The sequence below is a fragment of the Esox lucius genome, chromosome 5, assembly GCF_011004845.1.
Source record: "Esox lucius isolate fEsoLuc1 chromosome 5, fEsoLuc1.pri, whole genome shotgun sequence".
In the NCBI taxonomy this organism is placed as follows: domain Eukaryota; kingdom Metazoa; phylum Chordata; class Actinopteri; order Esociformes; family Esocidae; genus Esox; species Esox lucius.
Window position 1 is genome coordinate 32,920,490 of NC_047573.1, and position 17,445 is coordinate 32,937,934.

Sequence of the window (17,445 nt, forward strand, 5' to 3'; positions counted from 1 at the left end):
GGATCCATCATGCCTTGTTACCACTGTGCAGGCTGGTGGTGGTGGTGTAATGGTGTGGGAGATGTTTTCTTGGCACACTTTCGGCCCCTTAGTGCCAATTGGGCATCGTTTAAATGCCACGGCCTACCTGAACATTGTTTCTGATCATGTCAATCCCTTTATGACCACCATGTACCCATCCTCTGATGGCTACTTCCAGCAGGATAATGCACCATGTCACAAATCTTGAATCATTTCAAATTGGTTTCTTGAACATGACAATGAGTTCACTGTACTGAAATGGCCCCCACAGTCACCAGATCTCAACCCAATAGAGCATCTTTGGAATATGGTGGAACAGGAGCTTCGTGCCCTGGATGTGCATCCCACAAATCTCCATCAACTGCAAGATGCTATCCTATCAATATGGGCCAACATTTCTAAAGAATGCTTTCAGCACCTTGTGGAATCAATGCCACGTAGACTTAAGGCAGTTCTGAAGCCGAAAGGGGGTCAAACACAGTATTAGTATGGTGTTCCTAATAATACTTTTGGTGAGTGTACTGTATAATACATAAGGCATTGAAAACTGACTATACGAGCCAGGAGAACTAAGTACACATTTCACCAAAGAAATTCCACAAACTACAAAAGTACATTGAAACAAGCAATCTAAGTGCATCCTTTTTCTTAGGTTGACTGTTGGTCCTTATTTACAGTGTAATGTTGCACTGGGCATCCACAGCATTGAATCTCCTCTACCGACATAGGAACTTAAGGAGTAGAATGCCTAATAGTAGCTTGGTGGTAGCAGGTATATGACATTGAAGTAGTAGATCAGAGCCCAAAGCACGCAGCTTCCCTGGTGAGGATTACAACAGATTTAACCCTATGAATAACAGTGCTTGCTGATTGGTCACAGAGATAGCATGCCATTCTGTAAGCTCAACAGGTTGCTTTGCTTGGAAGTTCCAAGGAACGCTTCCAAGGATGGTACTTGGCTACCGAAACTATGCCGCTGACTGTCCTGTTTGAATTGACAATGTATGTGCCTGAAGTGATAAATGAAAACTTTTAGTATATAATAATATGTTTATTGCACTAGCAACTGATGTACAGTAAACTCAGAGAGGACGTTGTCTGGGGAATACCACCATGGCATGCTTATATGGACATGGACCTCGTCTGTTAAATTTGGAGAAAACTCCTCCTCATCTTCAGTTCAATGACCTGATCCTGACTGGCTACCGGCCCATTTCAACTGTTCATGGGTGTCTCAGAAGCCTTTTCTACCTGCACAATGAATTTGGTAACATTTATTCCCATGGTAAGTTACTAAATTATGCATCATTTACACTTTAACTTCTATTAGTGCCATTATAAATACTATAAAGTAATATATACATATATATATATATGTTAGAACTGCTCATGTAATATACATTTCATGTGAATTTTTATGATTTCTTTTTACATTATGTTAGATTCAACTTTATTGTCATTGAACAATTACAGTACAACGAAATGCAGCTAGCATCTAACCAGAAGTGCAAATAGAAGAGGGCAGAAAATGTACAAGCATTAAGTATATGTATATTGCAAGCAGAATGTATAGATGTGCAATGAAGGCTAATGCAGTACAAATGGTAATACTAAATGTGCAATTAAGGCAAATAGAGTATTAAATATTAAGTATAGTGTATGTTACAAGTGGAATAAAATTGAAGGAGTAATGTAGCATGTGCAACCGGAATGCAGAGATAGCAGCAATGAGGTCCCCGCGGTAGACATGCATATGTAACAACTGTAAAATGCAAGTACGATGGCAATTCTAAATGTGCAATGAAGGCAAATTCAATGTGCAAGGTGCATGTGCACCTGAAATGCAGGGAAAGCAGCAGTGAGGTTCCCGAGGTAGACACGTACCTGTAACAACTGAAAACTTCCTTATCAAACCTGGAGTCATATATATGTAATTTATATGGAAAATTGTTTTTTCAGCATTTGGAGACTGGTAGGTATTTAGCTACACCAAAACAAAAACACATCAGGCTACTCTCACTAGTGGGCCATTTACAATCATATAGGTACTTGTCAAGTATGTGTAAAGAAACTAAGAATATGGGGGATTACTGCTAATCTGTTCAGGGAATCCTTGTCTTGGATATATACCAATGGTAATTAGGTCTAGGAGGAAAGGTAATGACTGACGCACTGTTTTGGTTGACACACTGACCCTTGGTAAAAATTGTCAAAAACCTTTTCAACGCCGAGGCACGAAATATGAAAGATACACAAAAGCTGTTATTACCAAAGGGCATTGTTTTATTCCTTACCATTTTCAGAACTGTTACAAATGTAATGTGCACAAAATGTCATACAACACAATAGCACATTAGCTATTTAAGCATGTGTAGCTTTGCACCCCTGAACTAAGAGAGTCATCCTCTGTTGTGTAGCTCCTCCCTGGATATCCTACATCCTAAGTACATTAACGCTAACACTCTTACTAAGGAGAAAGGGGGGGATTACCAGATGGGTCTTGCTCAGCAGGCTGTGATACACTTGTGAGAAGGATTTACTGTACAATAGTGTTGATAGAAAAAGAAAGCTGAAGGGCTATGTTGCAATACAAACACCATTTCAGAGACATGGACTAAGACTAGTCCTGGACTAATTAACACAAGTGTGTCCAAACTAGTTTTATTAGTACTGTAAACTGATTAGAAACTAAAACATTTTGAATCCATAAAAATAACTTTTTAGTCTCTTGGTAAACTTAGGATACTCAAATGCTTGTATGTAGTACCTGTGAAGAGCCAAATTGTCATTGACCTATGGCTTACAATTATTAAACCTGCTTTGTGGTACTTAGGCAAGTTTTTATTTATTCAGTGAAAATTAATTAACTTATTTAACTGTCTTGGGTACTGTATATAAAACCTACAACTAATGTATATGGAGAACAGAAAGTACAAAAAAACACATGGATAAGATGCCCAAACATTAAGAAAAACAATCACAAGCAACCACAAAATAAAATATCAAACAGACCAACATTTCAATGTACCATTTGTAATTCTGTAAAATGACAGAATTGGCCAATGTTCTGAATACTTTTGCATGGCAATGTATATAAAAAGAAAAGCATGCCAAAATAAGACTATGGACTTCAAAGTTAAAATATTCTATCTGTCTCTCTCCATTAATCCATCCAGGAATCCCGTTCTTCTGTTTCCTTGTGCTGCTGCCTCTCAACATCCCCTGGTCCGATGTAGAGCAAACATGGATGTGTGTGTTCCACTACCTGGCCTGCTTGTCCCCCACCGTGGGCTCTGTGCTCTACCACACCTTTATGAACCATGAGGGCGGGGAGCCCATTTATGACACCCTCCTCTCCCTAGACATGGTCGGAGTTTGCCTCGTCAACACTTTAGGTAGGTGAGGCTGCATAACTGATCGGTCTTTCTCGTCTTAAATATTTCAAAACGTATTCTTCCTCCTTTCCTGCCTCTCTTTTTCTTCCTGTTTCTTCATTTGTTTAGTTTTTTCATTTTGTTTAATTTCAAGTTTTAACTTACAGTGGGGAGAACAAGCATTTAAAACACTGCCGATTTTGAAAGTATTCCCACTTACAAAGCATGTAGAAGTCTGTCATTTTTATCATAGGAACTCTTCAACTGTGAGTGACGGAATCTAAAACAAAAATCCAGAAAATCACATTGTATGATTTTTAAGTAATTAATTAGCATTTTATTGCATGACATAAGTATTTGATGCATCAGAAAAGCAGAACCTTTTGGTACAGAAACCTTTGTTTGCAATTACAGAGATCATACGTTTCCTGTAGTTCTTGAACAGGTTTGAACACACTGCAGCAGGGATTTTGGCCCACTCCTCCATACAGACCTTCTCCAGATCCTTCAGGTTTCAGGGCTGTCGCTAAGGCAATATGGACTTTCAGCTCCCTCCAAAGATTTTCTATTGGGTTCAGGTCTGGAGACTGGCTAGGCCACTCCAGGACCTTGAGATGCTTCTTACAGAGCCACTCCTTAGTTGCCCTGGCTGTGTGTTTCGGGTCATTGTCATGCTGGAAGACCCAGCCACCCAGCCACCCATCTTCAATGCTCTTACTGAGGGAAGGAGGTTGTTGGCCAAGATCTCGCGATACATGGCTCCATCCATCCTCCCTTCAATACGGTGCAGTCGTCCAGTCCCCTTTGCAGAAAAGCATCCCCAAAGAATGATGTTTCCACCTCAATGCTTCACGATTGGGATGGTGTTCTTGGGGTTGTACTCATCCTTCTTCTTCCTCCAAACACGGCGAGCGGAGTTTAAACCAAAAAGCTCTATTTTTGTCTCATCAGACCACATGACCTTCTCCCATTCCTCCTCTGGATCATCCAGATGGTCATTGGCAAACTTCAGACGGGGCTGGACATGCGCTGGCTTGAGCAGGGGGACCTTGCGTGCGCTGCATGATTTTAATCCATGACGGCGTAGTGTGTTACTAATGGTTTTCTGACTGTGGTCCCAGCTCTCTTCAGGTCATTGACCAGGTCCTGCCGTGTAGTTTTGGGCTGATCCCTCACCTTCCTCATGATCACTGATGCCCAATGAGGTGAGATCTTGCATAGAGCCCCAGGCCGAGGGAGATTGACCGTCATCTTGAACTTCTTCCATTTTCTAATAATTGCGCCAACAGTTGTTGCCTTCTCACCAAGCTGCTTGCCTATTGTCCTCCCAGCCTTTTGCAGGTCTACAATTTTATCCCTGATGTCCTTACACAGATCTCTGGTCTTGGCCATTGTGGAGAGGTTGGAGTCCGTTTGATTGAGTGTGTGGACAGGTGTCTTTTATACAGGTAACGAGTTCAAACAGGTGCAGTAAATACAGGTAATGAGTGCTGAACAGGAGGGCTTCTTAAAGAAAAACTAACAGGTCTGTGAGAGCGAGAATTCTTACTGGTTGGTAGGTGATCTAATACTTATGTCATGCAATAAAATGCAAATTAATTATTAATTGACAGACCTCTACATGCTTTGTAAGTAGGAAAACATGCAAAATCAGCAGTGTATCAAATACTTGTTCTCCCCACTGTAAACTCACATCCAATTCCATTTCACAAATCAGTCATTCGATGAACCTCTTGTGTCGATGTGTTCTTCAGGATGCCTGCCTATTGTCTACATCACCCTGATGTGCTACCCTGTCATGCGCATCCTGGCCCTCTTTGCCTACAGCATAATATCGGCCTGGGGTATCCTCTGTGCCACCACTGCGCGAAGCAACTATGGCCGTCTTCGTGCTTTCATCTGGCAGGCTCTCTTCCGTCTGGTCCTCTTCTTGTTCCGTTGGCAGGGTGACGGCGTAGGCAGCCCAACTTCGCTGCATCTTTTCTTCACCATGGACATGTTAGCTGTCTTGGGGGGCCTAGTGAACCTTAGCCGAGTGCCAGAGCGCTTCAGCCCTGGTTTCTTTGACTACTGGTTCAACAGCCACCAGATAATGCATGTGCTGGTGATCTGCTCCATCATCTACATGCACTGGGGGATGTTGGAGGACTTAGCCTGGATTAAGACATTCCAGTGTCCAGTCATGGAGTGAAGGACAGACGTTAAGGAGGAGGAAAAGGATTGTGGGAAGGAGCACTTAAACATAGAATTACCTAAATAGTCCCATTCATGTCTTTATTTGGTGATGGGTGGACTGGCGGCCATAATGAATGTACGTACCCAGAAGTGCACACAGTCATTTTAAGGGCTTATTTACCTTCTAGTTATCATGTTTCTATGGTTGATGAGGGAGTGAATTTGAGGTTTTAAAACGCACTTTAGGACGAGCTGCTGTAAGGATTACGGTTCGCCATCCATTGTGAACAGTTCACCCCCTGTACAGTAGAACAGTGCAGGGGTAAGAATATATTGGTGCTATTTATGATTTGTTCTCAAAAGGAATCTTCCAAATTTCTTTCAGCTACAACTTCATTGTGATTGACTACATAAAATATTCTGTCAAACTAAAATGAAAGCTGTGGTATATGATGTACACCCAAGTGCATAATATCACAAATGTTTTCACATTTTAACTGTTAATTGCATTGGTAAAAGGTTTATAATGGCAATATGTCATATCTCAAGGTTTGTGGTATATTGTCAATATACCATGGCAAAGTGCTGTACCCAGGTGATGTATCATGCCAGTGAACAGCTGTTAGCCATGATATAGTGGCCATTTACTGTACTCCTCATGCCTTATTGCTTAACTAAAAACCCGAAATACGTACAGTGCCTGGGAGAAGTATTCAAACCTGTTCAATTCTCTAATTTTAATGTATTACAAATTTAGGTTACACTTTTTTTGGATAGTCAAAAATACCATCTGTAGGTGCGCTACAGTTATTCATTCATACCATTAACAAATTATCAGAAAAACATAAGTGCTTGCTAAGGTTAAAATTTGATCTTAAGAATGAGTGTTAGTATAAGGATTCAGGAAAGGATTAAGGTTAGAGATAGGATGAGATTAAAGGTTAGGTGTAGTGTCAGTAGATAGTTAATTGAAATGTTATTGATAGTCTGTTAAAGCATCTACAGATTCAGATTGTCTATCCAAATAAAGTGTTACTGTGACGTTAGTTTAATGTATTTGTTAGAAAACAGCAATATGTTGATATATGCTAGAATAAGTAGTCAAACCCTACAAATTAATATTTGGTAGAACAACCTGTTGCTGCAATAACAGCTTCAAAGAAAAGTATTTTCCGCTAACAAAATAATTGCAATCCATATTGGGGTGAATGTGAAATATGTTGTTTATATATGCAAAATGTTTCAATACATATTATTGTCACTCCTCCGTTAGCCATGGCTTTAGTAAGCATATATGAGCTTGGCACAGTGTCGGGTTGATTTTGACATATTCTTATTGCCATATTTGCTCCAGGTTGTTCAAGTTGGTTGGTTGGCTTATGAACTGCAAATCAAATATTTAAATAGTGTTACAGATTGTCTATGTGATTCACTTGAGGACTTTAACTTGGCCACAGAAGGACTCTTTATTTTATTATTGAGCCACTCCAGTGCTGCATCAACCTATTACTTCGGATCATTGTCCTGCTGGAAGGTACATTTACTCCCAAATGTTTGTTTGACTGAAATAAGTTATCCTGCTGTATTTTTGGTATTTGCAGTATCCCCACAGCATAATGCTGCCACCACACTTCACTGTAGAGAAGGTTTTGTTGAGACGTTGTTAGTGTTAGGTTCCCGCCACACATGGCTCTATCTTGGTCTCATCTGACCATAAACCCATTTCCCACATGACAGCTGGTTCACTTGATGCTTTCAGATGGTACTTTTTAAGTACAGGCTTCTTTCACACCACCCTCCAATACAGGTCAGTTTTATACAGAGCTGCTGATATATAAAATATAAAACATTTTGGTCAAGTACTAGGCATAATCTGTGTCCATGGAACCAGCCTTTACTCTCCCACTTCTAATATTTGGTTTTAATCATCTTTTCCAATTCAGTCTGACCAATGGTCCTTCAACAGTGATGTTTTTACCCAGAAAATGTGACGGTAACAACGGTTCAAAGATGGAGGTCAACGATAATAGTGCCCTTGTTAAGGCAATTCATTTCACTTGTGGAAAACGGAAGCTTTTGAAGCACATGGGTTAAATACTTATGTAAGCAACCTATTTGAATTTGTACTTTTCTTACAAATATTTCCCAAAATAAAACCAACGTTACCATTTTTGACTGTTGATGTGTTAAAATAAATGATCCAACAGAATGAAATGTTATTGTGCCATTTGTAATTCAGTGAAATGAGAGAATTTGTCATAGGTCTGAATGCTTTAGCACGACACTTTATAGAAATACATAAAAACGTAACACCGCATTACGAAACTGTTTGTGGAAATAATTGCAATGCAACTAAATTTAAAAACATGCTTTGGGGTTGAATAATTCCACTGTACTTTCAATGCAAATGACTGCATTAAATAATAAAGATATATATTTATATCTCTCATTTCCAGTCATATTCGCTTATTCTTAGATAATGAAAATGTTATGTCAGAAACAACTGTTAACAAGACATCAAAAAGCAAGTACATTTTACTGTAAAGACTCTGTAAAGACAAAATGGTATGCAATGACAGATTTTATTGCAAGAAAGATATATACAGTACACTCCAAAGGAAAAATGTATTGCAGCAAAACTAGCTAATTAGAAATTAATTATACATATTTTATCAATATTAACAAGCTGTACTGTAAGACATTGTAATTTCAAGATCAATCAGTGTTTGGTCTGGGGGTTTTTTCTAATGTTTTTACTGTTATTATTTTTGTTTTAGTCAGACTTCACACTAATGAAATAACAGGCTTAATCCTAGCATTACAGTAAACCAGAGATGATTTTTCAGGCTTGGACTTGGTACCACAAACAGTACCTTAAATCCTTAATATCCAGAAGCACAAGTGTCAAATATAGAATTCATAGACATGACTTCTAGTTTTCCATTTCTCTCTCTGCAAATGAGGAGTGCCCAAGTCCCTTCTTTCTGTTGCATTGTCATTCATTCATCATCAGAGCTGCTGTCATCCTCAGGCTCCGATAGGTCAGCGATGGGGAAACGCAAGATAGCAGCCACTCCACTGAGCTGTGTCAACTCTGTACAAGGGAGAGAAAAAGTGTCATATTTGATTGACAAATAAAAAAGATCCCTCATTACCTTATTAACACTGAATGATTCAATGCTAATCAATTACACCATCAGCAAAATCCCCTTGGGGGAGAAGAAATGCTACCAATAACACATTTATGTTATAACGGCACTGACATTTGGCTTAGGAACAAAAGGAACAAAACCTACGTTCTCCAGATACATGAAGGCTTGAAAAGATTCTGAGGAAGAAAATAAAGAGGATTGGAATGAGAGTCAAGGACATAGGATGTATAAGAAACAATCGTCATAATGAGTCTCTCAATTTTCTAATTGTTACGGTGGTTCATCGTTCCCACCGAGCCCTACCTGACAGTTCCGCCGTTGTCTCTCACGTTATCCACCAACCGTACATATCTACTCCGTGTGGCCACATCCTGGTGCCTAGTGAAATAGACATCCATATAGTCAACAGAACATACAGACATATGACCCCCCTACACAGCTCATCTTACAGCCACCTCTTTTTCTGCTCAGTTTGTCATTTTATTTTGTGAAACTGGAATAAAGTAATAAACATAGAGATGGGTGAAAAATGAAAGGAAAACCCAACAGAGTGTTTCGTGCCACCAGAACAGGTTCAAAACGCCTTGGCAAACATAATACTACTCTCTGGAACTCTACAGGAGGGATGGAACTCCATTCTTCCAAAAGATATTCCTGCATTTGGTGTTTTGATGATGGCGGTGGAGAGATCTCTCCAACACGTCAATCCAACATCACCCACAGGTGTTCAGTTGGGTTGAGATCTAGTGACAGCGAAGGCCATAACATGTGATTCACAAGGCCATAACATGTGATTCAGATTATTTTCATACTCATCAAACCATTCAGTGACCGCTCATGCTCTGTGTAGGGGGTATTGTCATCCTGGAAGAGACTACTCACAACAGGACAGACATGTTTCACCATAAGATTATGGTGATCACTCAAGAATAACTTGGTAATGATTTGCAGGTACTCTTCCCTCTAAGGAGACAAGTGGACCCAAAGCATGCCAGGAAAAGGCCCCCCACAGCATAACAGATCGTCCAGACTCTGGACGCTGACTGTTGGGGCCAAGCATTCAGGCCTGCACCATTCCCTGGAGAATGACTCATCTGACCATATCACTTCCTCCACATCTCTGTAGACCAGTGCCTATGGTTTTTGCACCACTGAACTGTCTAATGTGCATTTGTCTCTGTAATAAGGTGTTATGCACTGCGACCTTACTATAATATCCCTCTGTGTGTAGTTCTCAACCAACTGTTCTTGCTGACAGTCTGATCATATCCTGTGTTGATTCTCAGTCAGCTGCTCTGGTGTTTTTCCTGACAAATGGCTGTAATGCACGAGCATCAGTCATTGAATGAGCGCTTTTAACCACAGTTTCACAGATGTAACTTCACTCAGGGTTCCTATTGAAACACAAGCCAGTTAAGCAGTCTTTGTTACTGAAGCTCCTGCTATTTGAGCCCCAATAATGAACCCTCTTCAGAAGTCACATAGCTCCTTTCCTCCTGGCATCTTGTTCCAAAATCGAGGTCAACTGGGACTGCTCAGCGTTTATATATATATATGCACCAGAGCATGATAGGATTTTAACTGCTTAATTTTAACTGCTTAAATGTAATCTCTACTCATTTATTAAGGTTTTTCCTTACATTCTTCACCCACATTACTGTGTGTCTCTGTCTATATTTATTTATACAAAGATAAAATATTATTTCCCCCCACCAACATACCTGAAGAGCTTATCACTAATCAACAAGATGTCAATGGCCAATGCTTCGCTAGCTTTCTCCACATGAACCAATCTGCAACGTCAAGTGAATAAAACGTGAGTGTTTTGGAGTGGTGGAACAGTGGGACTTTGAACTTTACAGTCAGTCTTTGGAGTTGTGTTCAGCTGGGTTAATTTGTCCCTATGAACAAAAACATGTAAAGATTCTCTCTCACCCATAGAAGGCTCTGTCAGGCTCGTGTTGTAGCATCTTATAGAAATCCTCCAGGGCTTTTACCTCTCCTGCTGCCTGTTGAGTCCCAAAAAGACAATGCATTAACACATTGCCATACTGAAAAGGCCATGCAGAGTACAACTTCATACAAAAACAGGAGGAACTCCTGGGTTCTTACATAATTTCAGCATGTAGTTGTGGTGCTCATGAGCAAAGAAAAGGAGAACCCATTTTTGTAGTACAAGATCACTCACTCATTCTGTATGTTATCTTTTCTGCAATTCCTATACGTTACAAATCCAATTTCTAACATATCGTAACCACATTTGGTATGCTTACAGGTAATGCATCTCAATCGATTGATAAATAAATTGTTTTTCATATTCATAGACTAAACAGGACACATACCTTGGTATCAGACAACCTAGCCGTCACAGCTGGATCGCACAGAATCTCTACAGGACAAACACAACCCAGTTAGCATTGCACCAAAAGGAAGAAACATGAAAACCTTTGAAATAAAATTAAAGACATAACCTACTAAACTTGTCACTAAAGTATGATACATTACAACATGTCATATGCAGGATAAGGCATTATGCAGTAGGCACTTTATAGGCCCTAAGTATTCCGACAATGCTTTACAAACAAACAACCACATCCATTGTAATACTACCAAGAAACGTTCCTCACCTTTGAGGGAGTACTTGTGTCCCGAAGAAGAGTGGACCAACATGAACTTGGGCCTGTTCTCAAGTAGAATCTTGGAGTCCTGACGGACAGCCTCTCTAAAGAGGTAGGCTATGAACTGGTCTTTCACAAACCCTGGACTGGCCACCAGTATACACTTCACCACTAGGGGGGGAAACGTTATGCATAGTTAAAAACAAGATCACACAGGGAAACAAGGAGCAAACCAGAAGGTGTAGGAAGAGTGGGCGTCATTTGATCCAAATCCAAGAAAAAAACGAACATCCGTGGGTGTAGCGTCTGGTGGGAGAGTTTGGATAGCTGAGCAAGCTGGCTAAGTGTTCCATGTTGACGTTATGCGATGGGTAAAGCCTGTAAGGGGTTCTGGAGACACTAGTGGACTCACCGTCAAAGTTGATATGTCTAAGGATGGCCTGCATCACAGCCTCATAGAACCTCTCCAGCGCCTGAGAAACAGCCCAGAAAAACAAAAAACAGACAAAATTATTCTCTACCCATACTGATTGTTAAACATTTTACACGCTTGGAAACAAAGAAAAGAATGGAGCTTTTATGTTAAGCTGGCGGTGGGTAGGCCTTCCACGCCGGCCCTTTCCGGTGCCCCTGCCCCTTCCGGTGCCCCTGCCCCAGGTAAACATGCTGCCCAAAGGCATGCATGGATCGTTTCTGTCCTGACACACGTAAGCTATGTTTGCATTTCTGTGTGAAGACTCTATTGACCTTTTCGTGCTGGGTGCAGCTGCCTTTCCTCTTGCGAGGGATGGTCACCTCCACCTTGGCTCTGAGTAGGGTCATAGCGGGGGTCACAAGAACTAGATTAGCCAGACCCTCTTGCATCACCACAGCCGCCACGTCTGCCTTCTGGGTGGGGTCACATGCCTGCTCTGAGGGGACCACAGGATTTAGAAGACAAATTCACATGCCTGATAAGGTCCTCAAAACAGAACTCCCACACCTATAATTTTCTTATCATGGCATCAATGCAGAATTTAGACACTTTTAATTGGGATTATTATGACAATAATCATGACAAAATCATGTTCTATGTCCTGCCTTTTCAGTGCAGCATCAACATTCACTTACTTGACTTAACATAATAACGGTTGACATTATAACTGTAGCATCATTAACTAACGTGATGAAGTGTTTGCCACAGACAGAACGGTTCCTACAGTTGACTATCCTCTCTGTGGATGGCCTGAAGCCACAGGTTTTTGCTGTCCTCCGAAAGAAAAGCGTAAACTAGCGTTTTTTCTCTTAATCGACGTGCAAAAAAGAACGCTGCAGCTTTTAGGCATGGTACCAGTAATGTTTTCAATTTAGCACCATTGTCTTCTACACTTTCAGCGCTAGCTGTCCCACAAAAGGACTAGAGGAAAGTGACGTAGAGCTCCTCTCTATCGTTTCGTGGCTTTAGGCATCACTGACTCAGATTAACAAAATTACTCGAAAGATTCGAACTGAACGACTCGTCAGGAGAAAGTCGAACTTCCCATCACTACTAGACTGCACTATGACCTTTGATTGGTCAAGAGACGAGCCACCAAATATTACTGGTCAAAAAGACGACACCCGTACTGTAACACATCGAGGGGGGGAGAAGAAGTGCCATAGACACATTTTAATGCGAGAACAAGCGAAAATCGAAGCAGGGAGAGTGAAAAAAGATGACAAGCAAACATTTGTATATAATACTATGAACTTAAATGGGGAAACTGAGCACTGGCCCGTACATAGTCTGTGAATGGTTTCTCCCTCTTCACAACATGGCCACATGGGCCAGTGACTGTCTTTGTCTACTGGCCTGACGTTAGGTCTTACTGGCCCCGGGCCAGTGGGGACATCATTAATGTTCAACCCTGCTTAATGTTGAACCCTGCTTATGGGAATACATTTTTAGGGGACTCAGATCGACAGACCCACTTTTAGACCTGGATCACAGACATACACCCACAAACACACAGCCTGTGCAACACAATGTGCATGTTGCTGATCATTTTACATCCAAACTCTGATCAATATGAAAAATGTCCAGATATCCCATGATTGCCTTAATGTGTACACTAAATTCCCATACTGTCTGGAATGGTTATTTTTCATGAGAGTCCTCAAGGTCACGACCTATGGGAACCCTGTCAAAACATATCTAAATACCATTTATAATGAAGACTTATTTTTAGAACATCCTATTATTTGGATTGGCATATTCAGCAGAGTACAACACAACAGCAGGGATTTAGGGCTTTCACAAGTTGTGCACCAGCAAGACCTGGAAGAAAGCCATTCAATTGACAGTAACAAGTACACACTCACCAATCCTATCAAGCACAACGCTGTCCCAGATCTTTTTGGCAAGTGTGAACTTCCTGTTTAACTCCAACTCAATGGTGTGGTAAGCTCCCATCTACAACAGATGAAAAATGTTATATTTACTAGCAGTCCCTAAACAACCAGCACAACTAAATGGATACTGAAAACCTGCATGTGACTTTGTACATTAGCATTGTGATATACATGTATTTACTGACGAATTATCAATGCAAAGTGGACATACAGTAACAGTTCAAGGTTTTGTCCTTGAGGTTGTTTGTTCCTGACCTTGACATACTGATTCTCCTGGATGTTGGTTCCCTTCACCCTGAGCTGGCAGGCCTGCGAGTCAAAGTCGATAGTGTCCACACACACACACAGTGTGGTGCGCACTCTAGAGCTCCCCACACTGCCGGTGGACGACTCAGTCTGCACCTTTCTGAGGAATCGGGGAGGAACGTGTCACAGGTCACTGGGGCAGCCATTTTAGTCTAAGTGTTTAAATGAGGTTAGTGAGTCAAAAGGGGCAGACACTTGCTGAGACACCCTGTGAGAGTGGGGTCAAACAGCCAGGGTATCATCTATTACTGACAATCACCCTGGTGCACTCTAAGGAAAAAAACAGATTTTTCAATTTGTCGCTATCGGACTGCAATTCAGCAAATCTTCAGTTAATGTGCCCAATGCTCTTAAACTCTAGGCTACCTGCTGCCTCCAGTGACAGAAGTCATTGCACTTGCCAAACAGTGCAAAATGTGTTCAACAGTTTTGGGTCACTAAGCAAAGTCCTTGTTTTCCATGAAAACATACATGAAATGAGTTTGAAGAGGAAATATAGCAATATGAATAGGAAATATAGTCATTGTTAGAAATATGATATTTAATTGAAATAATTGTGTCCTTCAAACTTTGAATTTGCAGCAATTACAGCCATTCTAGTCGTTAATTTGTTAAAGTAATCTGAAAAGATTTCACCCCATGCTTCCTGAAGCACCTCCCACAAGTTGGATTTTCTTGATGGGCACTTCTTATGTCCCATATGGTCAAGCTGCTCCCACAACAGCTCAATAGGGTTGAGATCTGGTAACTGTGATGCCCACACAATTACAGACAGAATAGCAGCTGACTGCTTCTTCCCTAAATAGTTAATGCATAGTTTGGAGCTGTGCTTTGGGTCATTGTCCAGTTGTAGGAGGAAATTGGCTCCAATAAAGCACCATCCACAGGGTATGGCATGGTGTTGCAAAATGGAGTGATAGCTTTCCTTCTTCAAGATCCCTTTTATACAAAATCTCCCACTTTACCACCACCAAAGCACCCCCAGACCATCACATTGCCTCCACCATGCTTGACAGATGGCGCCAAGCACTCCTCCAGCATCTTTTCATTTGGTCTGTGTCTCACAAATTGTCTTCTTTGTGATCTGAACACCTCAAACTAAGATTTGTCTGTCCATAACACATTTTCCAATCTTCCTCTATCCAGTGTCTCTATTCTTTTGTCCATCTTAATATTTTCTTTCTTTTGGCCTGTCTTTTCTTTGCAACTCTGCCAGCATTCTGGAGTCACCTCTTCACTGTTGACACCGGGACTTGTGTTTTGCGGGTACTATTTAATGAAGCTGCCAATTCAGGACCTTTGAGGTACCTGTGTCTCAAACTAGACACTCCAATGTATTTATCCTCTTGCTCAAGGATGCACCGGGGCCTCCCACTCCTCATTCTATTCTGGTTTGAGACAGTTTCCGCTGTTCTGTGAAGGGAGTAGTACACAGCGCTGTACGAGATCTTCCGTTTCTGGGCAATTACTTGCATGGAACAACCTTCATTTCTCAGAACAAGAATCAACTGATGAGTTTCAGAAGAAAGTTCTTTGTTTCTGGCCATTTGGAGCCTGTAATTGAACTCACAAATGCTGATGCTGAATTAGTCAAAAATAAAGTCTGTTTTATCGCTTCTTTAAATCAGCACAATAGTTTTCAGCTGTACTAACATAACTGCAAAATAGTTTTGTAATGATCAATTAGCCTTTGAAAATTTATAAACTTGGATTTGCAAACAACGTTCCACTGGAACACAGGACTGATGATTACTGTTAATGGGCCTCTGTACACCTACTTAGATAATCCATAATAAATATGCCCTTTCCAGCTCCAATAAACATTTACAACATTAATAGTGCCTACACTGTATTTCTGATCAATTTGATGTTATTTTAATGGACAAAAAAAATTTGCTTTTCTTTCGAAAACAAGGACATTTCTAAGTGACCCCAAACTTCTGAACGGTAATGTATGTGTGTGTGAAAATTACCAAGTGTAAAGAATACTAAAATGCATGTATTTACTACTGGAGGGTCACTATGAATGACAGCATTTGCTAAATTATCTAAATGTAAATAGGCCCATGTAGGCTATAATGAATTCAATGTAAATCACGACTTATGTTATCTACCTGATAGTGGAAGCCATTAGACTGTCACCGATCTGCAGAAGGTTGTAGGTGTGCCACATGTCCTCTGCCTCCTCTGGCATCAGCGTCACTTGACTGTGGGAAACAAAATACACAGCCTTGATGACACAGCTCCATTCAGGTTGTGCAAGTGAAATAATCAAATTTCCACACACACAATTTTACTAGGTGACACAGGCTGCTTTTAGATGACTACATATGTAGAGACAGAATACACCGTTCACATAATTTATATTAGAGACAGAACGTGATAGCATACAGCTATAACATAAGAAAATGAGCAGAGCATATGCAGGAAATATACATGGACTTACAGATGTTGTACACCTTATCATTTAAGGCTAATACATCAAAATGTGGGAAGATTAACAACATGCGAAAACAGTGAATTGCATTTAAAAGCAATCCCAGATAAATGTTGGACGATTGAAAGTTACTTTTAACTGAGGTTGGCAATTAGCTCAGGACCGTAATAACTGTTAGTAGCAGCTTAGGACAGTAACAACTATTTGTAGCAAAGCCGTGGTTGAAAATGTAGAGCACTCAGCACATCATCATTATAATTCAAGGGTAAGGTTATTTACAGTATGTGATGATATTATAGTTACCACAGATGCATGGCAAGTAGGCAATTGAGTAAATGTGGTGCTCAGTATCGGATGAACGAGGACGGCAAATTCAACAGCATATGGATACATTGTAGCTAGCTAGCTCAGCATCTCGATTCGTACAATTACAAATAACAATTTAAGATACATTGCTAGGACACAAACTTGTTCATTACTATTGATTTAATAAAATGCCATACAGTGTTTATATTGGGGTGACCTGTGACTAGTTACTGTGTAGGAATACATCTCACAGGTTTAACGTTTTATCAGTCATCATTCTTAACCTTTTTGGTTCGTTGCGTTAGCTAGCCTGTTGATACTCACCCGGCATTGTCTTTTTCGATGTCTTTATGAAGTAACTTCATGGTGTAATAGATTTGTTATGAACCAAAGGTTTATTTGCATACATGTAAAGTTAATACTAACTGTAGTGTCATATTAACTCCAAAGAGTCATTCTAATTATTTAGAATGAATCGCTCTAGTGACGGCCTGTACATTGTAATTGCGTTATCCCAAAACATGGCCTTTGCTTTTGTCACTTCCGTGGGTGTTGGTGCTACGTTAGGAATAGCGCCACACTGAACTGTTCATATTTAGTTGTTTCTTCTTTAAAAAAAACAACATGGTATTAATTCGTGTTATTGGTGCAAACGTATGAATGTTTGAAAAAACAAATATAAAAAT

The 17,445-nt window shown here is 40.4% G+C and overlaps 2 protein-coding genes across 2 annotated transcripts; one reads left to right on the forward strand and one right to left on the reverse strand.

The window, feature by feature from the left end:
• Positions 1–923: 923 nt before the first annotated feature.
• On the forward strand, positions 924–7,896 carry LOC105024387 (progestin and adipoQ receptor family member 4). The gene is made up of 3 exons (XM_010894316.2): positions 924–1,306; positions 3,198–3,416; positions 5,150–7,896. The coding sequence occupies exons 1-3, from the start codon at positions 1,135–1,137 to the stop codon at positions 5,584–5,586; spliced, it is 828 nt and encodes a 275-aa protein (XP_010892618.1). The 5' UTR covers positions 924–1,134; the 3' UTR covers positions 5,587–7,896.
• A 237-nt stretch (positions 7,897–8,133) lies between these two features.
• Positions 8,134–17,301, reverse strand: pelo (pelota mRNA surveillance and ribosome rescue factor). Its single transcript, XM_010894318.3, has 13 exons — positions 17,084–17,301; positions 16,131–16,223; positions 13,966–14,116; positions 13,681–13,771; positions 12,088–12,251; positions 11,753–11,813; positions 11,350–11,511; positions 11,065–11,111; positions 10,658–10,731; positions 10,444–10,515; positions 9,026–9,100; positions 8,867–8,898; positions 8,134–8,664 (listed from the first exon to the last, which is right to left on the reverse strand). The coding sequence occupies exons 1-13, from the start codon at positions 17,122–17,124 to the stop codon at positions 8,570–8,572; spliced, it is 1,158 nt and encodes a 385-aa protein (XP_010892620.1). The 5' UTR covers positions 17,125–17,301; the 3' UTR covers positions 8,134–8,569.
• Between the last annotated feature and the right edge of the window lie 144 nt (positions 17,302–17,445).